Source organism: Kryptolebias marmoratus, linkage group LG16 (genome assembly GCF_001649575.2).
Source record: "Kryptolebias marmoratus isolate JLee-2015 linkage group LG16, ASM164957v2, whole genome shotgun sequence".
NCBI classification, from domain to species: Eukaryota; Metazoa; Chordata; class Actinopteri; order Cyprinodontiformes; family Rivulidae; genus Kryptolebias; species Kryptolebias marmoratus.
In genome coordinates this window covers 9,583,659-9,594,587 of record NC_051445.1, presented here as the reverse complement: position 1 = coordinate 9,594,587, position 10,929 = coordinate 9,583,659, and the positions used below count along the sequence as shown (strand labels likewise).

General features: G+C 41.3%; 1 protein-coding gene across 3 annotated transcripts; it reads left to right on the top strand.

Moving 5' to 3' along the window:
- Window positions 1-295: 295 nt before the first annotated feature.
- pex5 (peroxisomal biogenesis factor 5) lies at window positions 296-10,639 on the top strand. 3 transcript variants are annotated; one of them, XM_017415381.2, is made up of 17 exons: window positions 296-532; window positions 2,212-2,368; window positions 2,470-2,508; window positions 2,627-2,744; window positions 2,843-2,989; window positions 3,193-3,277; window positions 3,746-3,836; window positions 4,126-4,248; window positions 5,679-5,792; window positions 6,126-6,209; window positions 6,539-6,658; window positions 6,761-6,904; window positions 7,103-7,173; window positions 7,546-7,767; window positions 7,878-8,043; window positions 8,562-8,719; window positions 9,444-10,639. In XM_017415381.2, the coding sequence occupies exons 2-17, from the start codon at window positions 2,255-2,257 to the stop codon at window positions 9,688-9,690; spliced, it is 2,043 nt and encodes a 680-aa protein (XP_017270870.1). In that variant the 5' UTR covers window positions 296-532; window positions 2,212-2,254; the 3' UTR covers window positions 9,691-10,639. The 3 variants fall into 3 exon arrangements, with proteins under 3 accessions (XP_017270870.1, XP_017270871.1, XP_017270872.1); XM_017415382.3 differs by lacking the exon at window positions 5,679-5,792 and having other exon boundaries at window positions 297-532; XM_017415383.2 differs by lacking the exons at window positions 4,126-4,248; window positions 5,679-5,792 and having other exon boundaries at window positions 297-532.
- The last annotated feature ends 290 nt before the right edge of the window (window positions 10,640-10,929 follow it).

The window sequence follows — 10,929 nt, the reverse complement described above, 5'->3', positions numbered from 1 at the left end:
ACAGATGTTCCTGTACACTATTCAAGCCACTTGGTTTTATATATATATATATATATGTGTGTGTGTGTGTGTGTGTGTGTGTATAAATATATAGATATACACTTATGATGAAATATATGTTTTTTTTTCTTTATTGTGACACAGACATGCAGATACGTTATTTTGTAACTAAGGTCTTTCTTTGTTGGACTTTGGTCTTTTTACCCCACATATTTTTGCGTAAACGTACGTTCTCTTCTTGTTCCGTGCTCCGGTCCCCCCCTCGTACGTAAATACGTTTGAAGAATACGCAGCCAAGCGTAACGTTACTAGGCTGTTCCGAGCGGTCGGTGTGGAAGGAAGGGGTCCTGCGGGTCATGGAGGAGGAAGGTAAATAGGAAGCGGTCGCTCAGAGGTCGGTGTTGGAAAGGTTGCTGGAAAAAAAGGACTTGTTCCGAGTCGGTTGCGGGAACAGGAGCCGGGGTGGACACGGAAACACAGACCGGAGCGGAGCGACTGTTGTTCGGCTACGGCGCAGGAGGAGCTGTCGGCGGTGAGATGAACATCAAGCTACCCGTCTAATCGCGCTCCTCTTCTGGGTACTCGCTACAGGAATGGCCTCTGTGCACTAGCTCTGTGCTGATAGCTTACTAACCAGCACTTCATACGCTAATTTTAAAAGCCGAGCGGTCGTTAATTGTTTAATTCTCCTTTTTAGTTTCATGTTTTATCAGCCTGCTCGTAGGCTACATAACGAAGCTAATGTTGCTGTTTGGGTCTGTAGCTGCGGTTAGCTTCGGGCTAGTCAGTCCCTGAACGCTGACTGACAGGTGTGCACAGTTAAACCCCCCTTTTTAAAACCTTGTTTACTTTATATTTTGCAATAAAACTGGGACATCCTCAATAAAAACACGTCCTTTCTCTGAGTGAATCGTGTAGCAACTAAACTGTTGTGTAAAAACAGGTGTCACGGTGGCCTTTCTGTGATAATGTCTGTATTAATATCTCTGTCTAATCCTCTTACTTTGACCCTAATCATAATGCAGCAGCTGTGTATGAATCGGTCCACATTCTGCAATGGGAGCAGTGAGCACTCCACCTGCATGTTGTGCAATATTACATGTGGTGAGTTTTTAGGTGAACTCAATTAGTTTGCCCTCCGGTGAAGAGTGGATCTGAATGGACAAGGGAATTAAATTTCCTCTCATCTTCATGATGGAAATGCTCAGTGTTGCACGTTCCCACCAGGGAGGTTAGAGATTTTTTCGGAGGTCAGCAAATGTTACGATTTGTCGGCTGTTCACTCCTGGAGCTGCGTATCAACAAGGACAGCTGAGGCAAGGTTTAATTTAATGTGATTTATATACAGAAACGGTATTGCCCTAGTTTTGGAGAATTATTTGAGTGAACATCAGACTAATAGGGCTTGTGTCTGCCTGTAACTTTGCATCCATTCATAAAATGCTAATTACAGTCTGTCGTCTTTGTTTTAAACATGCTGACTAGTTGGGCGCAGTGTGCAGCAAATATCTAAGTCCCTTCTGGGCCTTCGTGTCCTCGGTATTTACGGTTCACTTAAAGCTAGAACATGACATGAAAAACAGCAGATGGAGTCTGATTTTTCCTGATGCTTTTCTGGCCCATTGGTTTAAAAAAAGCTGTTTTCTTTTTCTGAGTTATTAGAAAACAGGAATCAGAATTACATTTACTAAATATAAACTTTCTTGTCTTTGTTCTGTGTACAGTTTTAAAATAAGGGGTTGTTACTGAATATGTTATAAGCTTGAAGAACTACATAAATCTGCAGGTCACAGGGAGTTTCTAATGGCTTCTGCACATTGTTGTTTTTGTTTGCAAAGACCTGACAAGTTCTCATTTTCTTTCTGTCAAACCTTTAAACTTTTTTTTAAATTGATCTCAGTGACTGTCATGCCTAAAAATGTTGTCACAACATTTTCTGATTGCAGTTTGAATCATCTGTTGCTGAACTTTGCAGATTACTTGCCATTTTACGAGATTAACCACACTCGCTTCTGATTGTTTATGAGCACAGACAGGCATCTGCAGCCCAGACGACCTTCTGGTTTGCTGCGGAAAGATGTTTTGGATTTTATGGCGGGGAAAGTATTTAGTGTAGGCACACAACACGACGCAGGAAGAGAACGACTGCGTCATACATGTTAAGATTGTCCAAAGCTAACTTGGCGCCGCATCTTTTCGTTCTCGCCTTAGTTACTAGGTGGCGTGGCCGGGTTTGCCTCGTCCTTGTGTTGCCATGGCGATGCGGGAGCTGGTGGAGGCAGAATGTGGGGGATCCAATCCCCTCATGAAGTTGACCAGTCACATGACCAAGGAAGACGGGGCTTGGCGGCACCGCTCAACACCAACAGTGAGTTTGTGGTACCTACAATAAAATGAAATTAGTTTTTCTTCAGATTAATCATTTAATCACTTGCTGGTTCTGGTTTTTTTTGTACCCTTTTTTATTAGATTGCTCCCACACCCATTGAAATAGCAACAGAAGAGGAGGTCAGTGCTTTGTTTTGGTTTGCATTGGTTGTTAGAATATTATCTTAACGATAACATTTATCTCAGGTATTCTCATATTGTTGCTAAAATTAGCTGTGATGTTATTCTTTTGCTTCAGCTGGTAAATGAGTTCCTCCAGGCTCCACCGCGACCCCCCCACACATTCGACATGGGTCAGCTGCTGGAGGAAATGCAGCAGATTGACCAGCAGAGCTACAGACAAGCCCCTCAAAGAGGTATTCCTCGTTATTTTTACTTGTTATTGTCTGTTTTACATCCTAGTCAGGCTCGGTTTGAGTTATGCACAAACTGCTTAAACGTTTCCATGTCGCAGCTCCAGATGTGGCAGCTCTGGCCCTCTCGGGTGACTGGGCAGCCGAGTTCCTCTCGGGTTCTGACTCCGCTGCCACGTCGGGAATAAACGCTCTCGGCGATGCAGCAGATGCTGATTGGACGAGAGAATTTATCGCTGAGGCTGCAGGTAATTTGAGTTCGAGCCTGTCCGTCTCTCACACCGGATACTTGCTCGATGTGCAGCTTCCTGGAGCTGCCATAAGTTTGTCGTTTTTCCTCTTTTTGTTTTTTCTTAATGAGATCCGTGTGAGCATGTTCAGAACAGATTGATCCTTTTTCATGTCAGTTTTAGTTTTTGCTCTTCTGACTGTTTTCCTCTCCTTGCTCCAGACCCTGGACGCTGGGCAGAGGAGTATCTGGAGCAGTCTGAGGAGAAGTTGTGGCTGGGGGACCTTGGAGACAAGGAGAGTGAATGGTGAGAGCGACAAATGCTTTGAAACTGCTCAAATAATGAATAGCTTTTATAAACGTTAATAAACCGGGTCAGAGGCGCAGCATGTCTGGAGGAGTAAAAGCACAGGGGGAAAAAAAAAAGCGAAAGTTGGATCTGAATGCAAACCGAAACCTTGAAAATCATCTTGTTGAATGAATATGTAATAGATTCTCATTTTCCTGACTGTTAATCTCATTTGCCTTTTTATAATTAAGTTGCGCTTATCTAGATAAAAGCTCTTTCAAAAGTTATGGATGCGTTTGTGCAATAATGAAAGCTCATGCAAAGAAAAATGGCCTTGGTCTTCACTGGCATCAAACAAAAGGCAAAGCCCTGCTTTCAGCTTGAATTAATTCATCCCACCCTGCATAACCACTAGGAAACAGAACTCTGACTTCAGCTTAAACGTCAGCCCAGCATCATGTTGATCCTTTTTTTTTTATCTGACAGGACAAAGGAGTATCAGCCTGAAGATGAGCTGAGGCAGACGGCCAATGAGCTCATCTCGAAGGTTGATGACCCCAAGTTACAAAACACAGAGGTGAGCAGCGCGCCTTTCTGCCGGTCGTCATCTCTGTACCACGTGTCAAACCTTTTTTTGCATATCTTTCACCATATTCTTTCTCTTTTTCTTTAATATTTCCGTAAAGTAAATCTTTAAAACTGTAGAGCAATGATTACTCGAGTTTCACCGTGTTTATTTTTAGTTTTTTAAGGTTTTTGTCTTGAGTTTCATAAGAAATTAGCTGCATAATAGCAAAACCTGACCAGTTAGCGATGGTAAACACATTTTTGTTGTCATTTTTTTTTTTTTTTTTATTGTTGTGTAGTTCCTGCGATTCATTAGGCAGATTGGCGAGGGCAGTGTGACAGTGGAGAGCAGAACAGACAAACAGCTCACAGATAAAGTTCAGGCCGAGGAGGCTCAGAACTGGGCCTCCAACCTCAACCAGGTATGAGTCTCAGCCCACCAAGGAGGGGATGGTTTCAGCTGGGGGACGCAGCAAATTGGTTCACTTTCTTTTGTACAGCGTAGGCTCTGCCTTGTGACTCATCACCCCAGTATCTGACGCAGCGCAACATTTTCCACAAATGCAACCAAAGGAAGCCACAGTCTCCCTGTAATATGAACCTCAAGGCTGCAGAGAGACTACTTGTTCTGCAACTTGTCTTCATGTTAATTTAGTTTCCTGTGTCTGCAGCCAAGCTCAGGTTTTTTCGGTGCTTCCTCCGGTCTTGATTTTTACTGCAGTTGCCGCCTAATTTCAGATGTTAAATGGCCAGTGCCAGATTTCAGGCTTCAACTCATTTTTCTGCTAAAACCATAAAGCTGGAGGATCATATCTGCCAAGAATAAAAAGTTCAAACATTAAAAACTGTAGATGAAACAAAACCAGGCAAGTTGTTACTAATAAATAAATGGGATAAAAGTGAACGGATAAGTCAACGTGTAAAATAAGTGAGACAAGGATTTTTTCACTCAGTACTTAAACTTTATTAGTAATAATTTGGATTTAACATCTGAAAATTTAGTTAAATACGATCCAGCTCATCTCATAAATAAAAAGAGGTTAATATTTATGAATTTGCTTTTTTTCCTAAGCTGAAAAACTCCCAATAAGCAAAGAAGTTCAGTTTTATCTGAGAATCTTAAAATCCATTTTGTGCAACAACACCAAGAGTATTATTAAGACAACTTAAGGGAAAAATGCAAGAACATAATCCATATAAACAGTTGCTATACACTTTATTGGTTCTTAATTTATTACTAGTCGCAGTATTTAAGTTAGCTGTTTCTCTTGAAAATCTTGAATTACTTGAATTTTATGAAGTTTAATAAAGCAACTTGCTCATCTTTTCTTCTTAACTACATTGCACCTACTTAGGCTAATTGTTGTAATAGCTTCCCTAATCATGCAGTTGTATAAAGAGAATATATATATTTATCTTTGTATTGTTTATTTGCTGAGGTTTTAAGTCCAAATTCTACATTTTTTGTTCCTTATTTATCAAGTGATCATCTCAGTTCTCATTTATCACTTATTATTCTCTCATTTATTCTTATTTATGTCAGTTTTTTTTCCTTTCTTGGTAAAAAAAGGGCTTCCATATGAGTCAGAAGTCACTCTCAGGTCTGTTTTTGTTGTGACTGAATACGTTGTTCCATGGCCTCTAACTCTGACGTGTTGTTCCCATTTTTCGACCTGCCCTCAAACTCCTGGCCCGCCATTCCCTCAAATAACAACCTTCATTTATTTATTTATTACCTGTTCTACTTGAAACTGTGCTTCCTCCACCCACCCCTCCAAATCAAAACCTTCCCACCAACCCGCTCCTCAAAAACATTGTTCCATTTGCCGCCTCTCCTCGCCTCCCATCATAGTTCCTGTCAGAGACGGGGGGAGGGACTCTTCCCTTGGAGCCTCCAGAGACGAATCAACAAATTGACAAAGTTAAAGCTAAACAAGCAGAGCAGTGGGCCAAAGTCGTCAGGCAGGTAGGCCCTGTGTGGTCGCGGCAGCAGGAGGTTTTTAATGTTAGTAGAAGTTAACAGATTTTTATCCTGTGCATAGATTAAAGATGCATCCAGCCACTTTGCTGTTATGAGTTTTTTCTTTCTTACCAAAAAAATAGAGAGAAAGAAAAGCAAGTTGTAGCGAATTACCTTTTATGTGTTCTTTCTGCTCTCATCTTTGCTTCCTTTACATTAACTTCCTGCTTCATCTGTCCCGTTTTACAAAGACGCCATCTTTCACTCTCATAAGAGTTTTCTTATCCGGCGCGTACGGACTCGTGGCAACCATTGTCATTGCTCTTCGTTGCTATTCAGGTGTCAGAGGAGTCGGCTGAAGCCTGGGTGGACGAGTTCGCCGCGTCTGGGCCGGATTTCCAGCAGGCCAAAGCTGCAGTGGAGGTAAGACGAATAACCTCAAACCAAAGGTCTGCGTGTTCATTTCAAGTGTAATGGTTAAAAAAACTTGGTAAAAGTTAAAAGTTAAATTTGGACAGTTAAGGAAAGTTTCTGGAGCAGTCAGCATGAAGATGCAAGCAGCTTTAATTCTGCTTGAGTGGGAAAAAAAAATAAATAAATCACTCGTCTTTTAATCTTGATCCCGACTTGCTAGAAACAGCAACCAATTAACTGATCTTTTTTTCTTGGATATGCACAAGTCAGACATGCCTCGAATGCAAAATGATGTGAAGAAACTAGTAAGTAAAGGTTTGTGTCTTTCATTTTGGCAGAGCGATGTGGATTTCTGGGAGAAGCTGCAGCAGGAGTGGGAGGAGATGGCCAAGAGAGACGCAGAGAGCCATCCCTGGCTGTCCGACTACGATCATCTGCTCAGCTCCTCGTATGACAAGGTAGCTGCTCAGAGCACCCAAAATCCGATCAACATCCTTTCCTGTGTTTTGAAGGTCGTCTGGTATTTTTTTGTTTCTTCATTTTTAATCTGTTTGTTGCAGGGGTATCAGTTTGAAGAAGACAACCCCTACTTGTCTCACCCGGACCCGTTTACAGAAGGACTGAAGAGGATGGAGGCGGGGGACATTCCTGGAGCCGTACGGTTCTTTGAAAGTGCCGTGCAGAAGGAACCAGACAACCAACTGGTGGGAACCGTACAACCTGTTTAGCCTAGCGTTAAATGAAAAATAGACCAATAAGTCTTTTTTTCAGAAAGCAGAGATTAAATGGTGCAGATGTACATATCTTTGATTTATCTTTTTATTTTAAACAATGAAGGAGTGACAGAATGTAGATATAACATTGTGAGTTTATTTATTTATTTTTTTTTAATTAAATTGCAGGCTTGGCAATATCTGGGAACCTGTCAGGCAGAGAATGAGCAGGAATTTGCAGCAATCAGCGCCCTCCGCAGGTCAGGACCAGTAATTGTAAAATATTAGTCTGAAACTTCCTTTTGCACCAAAGAGATAACAGCAGGAGACAACATAGATATATTTTTTAATCTGAGCTAACTGAGGTGTATGTATTTGCTTATTTTGCTTTAATTTTAGTAAGAAAAGCTTTGTAACAATCTGACAGATTTCACTGTTATACATTTGCTCTTTATTTTAAACGTATTTCCAACATTTTCCAGTTTTTTTATCCCGTCCAACACAAACAGCTGGTCAAAGATTGTTGTTTAAAAATTAGCAGTTCCTTATTAAAGGTTTGACAGATCCTAATTGGCAGAGATTGAATATTTTTGACTTTTTTTTAGCTTCTCCTTGTCACTCTTTCCCATTAGGTGTATAGAGCTGAAGAAGGACAACCTGACCGCTCTGATGGCGTTGGCCGTCAGCTTCACCAATGAATCGCTGCACAGGCAGGCCTGTGAGACTTTACGTGACTGGCTGAAGCACAATCCAAAATACCAGCCTGTGTGGGAGCAGCATGAGATGGAGCGTCAGAAGGAAACTATCAGAGACGGGGAAAAAGAAAAGGAGAGGTTCGGGTCGTTGTTGCCAGAGTGAGTACGGTGCACACAGGATGATTTTAGATTTAAATGAGGATTTGAGGTGAGTTCATACCATAATGTCTCATTCTTTCTGCTCTTTTGCTTTTGTTTCTCCTGAACAGATCTTTGTTTAATGATGTCCAGAACTTGTTCCTACATGCAGCCAACTCGGACCCCTCGCAGGTCGACCCCCAGCTGCAGTGTGGTCTGGGCGTCCTCTTCAACCTCAGTGGGGAGTACGACAAGGCAGTGGACTGCTTCAGTGCTGCTCTTTCCGTCACTCCTCAGGTTAGTGTCGAGGTCAACGCTGACATTAAACCATTTTCACAGCATGGTCAGAACAGGCTCTTTGACAAGACGCCTCAGGCTGGGACTTCGACCCCACCTGGCCACCTCTGTGCGATGTCTAAATGGACCGAGGCGGCGAGCCACCCGGTCATTGAATTAAACAACAAACAGATTTATTATCGAGGGAAGATCGATTATGAGGCACAGCAACTTTATATTTAGTTAAAAAAAAGAAAGTTAACCACAAAGAGATATGCTAAACTGAGTTAATTCATCAAGGTTTAAAAACAATATAAGAGAGAAGTCCGTCACACATTTAATGCGTTGTTCTCCACGCCTCTTTTGGTTCTGTGATGCTCGCTTCAGTGTGCGGAACGTGGCCGGCTCCATCGGTGATTTACAAATGGCCAGAGGCAGCAAAAAGACAGACTGGTTCTTTTTGGTCGTTTCAGAGAACTGTTTTGTGAAAGAGCTTTATGTTCCTGAGCTCGTCCCTTTTTGTTTCATGGTTCTTAAAGGACTACCTGCTGTGGAACAAGCTGGGAGCTACTCTGGCCAACGGGAGCCGGTCAGAAGAGGCCGTTGCCGCCTACAGGAGAGCTTTGGAACTGCAGCCAGGTTTCGTCCGCAGTCGCTACAACTTGGGAATTAGCTGTGTTAACTTGAGCGCACACAGGTGAGGGCGCAAACTTTTTAATATAAATATTTCTTATGAAAATGTGGCACCTTTTTTAAAGGATTTCTGCCTTGCATTTGTTCAAGTAAGAATATTTTTTATTAGATGGAAAACATTAGGACGTAAGGAGATAATCTGTGTTTAAGTTGATTAAGTCTGCGGCTCACAACCTTGCCTCCTAAAGGTGGCTGTGGATTTATAGATGCCAACACCTTAATATAATAACTTCAGAATGACAAATGAGTGCAGAATGTCTTTTATAAGACTTGTTAATGCAGATCATATTAAAAGGTGAAGTGGTTTTAATCCATTACAGAATATGCAGCTTAATTTCACCTTTCAATTTATTGCTCAAGCTGCAACACAATTTGCTAATAAAAACAAATGCACTCTTGTTTATGTTTTGAATTTTAGTTAAGTCACAGGAGAGTTGTGTGTGTGTGTGTTGCAGCATTCAGAAAGTAGGAAATTATTGGATTATTGGTGTTTTTATTTGTTATTTTGGCTTGATTGTACCTTACTTTTTTAATTTTAGGATGTTTTCTCACAAATGAGCAATATTTTCTGAATTCAGTTCCATCATTTGTTTCAAGAAAAATGTTTTTAAAATAACCAATTTTCCTTTTTAATACAAGTAATATATTTTTTTAGAATTATATTCTGTTCAGGTTGTTATCGAAGTATCGCGAATGTTGTTTAAACACCAACAATATTTCGTCCTCAGAGAGGCGGTGGAGCACTTCCTCGAAGCTCTGTCTCTCCAGCGACAGGCCGCAGGCGACGGATCGAGAGCCGCCAGAGGACCCGGAGGCGCAGCTGCCACGGTGATGTCCGACAACATCTGGTCCACTTTACGCATGGCTCTAAGCATGATGGGAGAGAGCTCTTTGTACGCCGCAGCCGACCGGCGAGACTTGGACACGTTGCTGGCTCATTTCAGCCACGGGGAGGTGGACGGTGGAGCCGAATGAGGACCAGCCAGGGGGGAGCTTATTGAGTGTGAATGTTTTCTGCTGGGAGGTAAATGTTTGGGTGACTGACGTGCGGCAAGAAGCGGAACTTGGTGCAGATAACAGTTTTGTAAGAAATGATAGAGGAAGACACTGTGATATCCATCTTGTGGCATGTCATCTTTGTCATGTGGTTATGTTTGATTCAGCACTAGCAAGTAATACAGTATTAGTCTTCACCTGGAGATTAGCAACCAGCAGTAGTAAAAATGTGGCAGTCCTCACGTTGTCCTCTTGTCTAGTCTAAAGAACAGGTTAGATGGATGTCCCTTTGACTGAATCGAAGTTAAACAAGACAAAGATGTGCATCCTTTCTGTCACCGGCAGCCAGTGAGGTCTGTCACGTTGTGTAGACACACTCAGTACTCTCCCTGGTCTCGTTAGACATCAGTACGTTGTAGCTGATTAAAGGTACGGTCGTGCTGTATAAATAGGAGTGCTGCTTTTCACCCAGAAGTGCTCATGAAGAAAAGCGTTATGCAGTTCCAGAGAGTAAACACAAATCTAAAGTGCTGCAGTTTTGTTAATACTTTAATACTTTTTGTTTGATACTTAATTTAATTGTTTAGTGACCATTTATCTGCCATGACAGTGAACTGATGACCAGCAGGACTGTTGCTATAACGAGATGTGTGTGTGTGTGAGTGTGTTGCGTGAGACTCAGTTGTGTGTCCGTTGGTTTGTAAAACGGCATCATACAATTAGAAATGGATTTTCTCGGCTTCTCTCCCTTTTGCTTTTTTTTCATATTGTTCTTGTCAAACAACAACTTGATTCATTGCAAAATAAAGTTTATGCCAATCTGCGTATTGTAACATAATTGATGCACTACAGTTGTGTTCAGGCTACTTATAACCTGACTGCAATGGTTAAGATAATACTCAGCAATAAAGCTTTGATTCCAAACATCTGCTGGACAGTTGTTGTTTTTCTTTAATCTGTAAATAAATTGACTTGGCTACCATAATATTCTGTATGACACACATATTTACCTGCAGAAGAAAATTTACAGTTGTGCCAAGAATCTAAACTCATATTATACATATAGGAAATATTTTATTTGTTAAAAATTATGCTGTATGCACATAAAAAGGGTATGCTTTCAGGTTCAAGAAGTGAAATGGTAAATTTTAATGTCCTTGAAATTACTTGGCTGTATTATTTTGATAAAAATAGAAATATATATTTAATTTAAAAAAC

What these genes read in the sequence shown, in the direction of transcription:
- pex5 (XM_017415381.2), top strand. Translation starts at nt 2,255, where the DNA reads ATGGCGATGCGGGAGCTGGTGGAGGCAGAATGTGGGGGATCCAATCCC. An exon ending in AGGCCAAAGCTGCAGTGGAG is followed by an intron (nt 6,210 to 6,538) that starts GTAAGACGAATA and finishes TCATTTTGGCAG; the next exon opens with AGCGATGTGGATTTCTGGGA. An exon ending in GCAATCAGCGCCCTCCGCAG is followed by an intron (nt 7,174 to 7,545) that starts GTCAGGACCAGT and finishes CTTTCCCATTAG; the next exon opens with GTGTATAGAGCTGAAGAAGG.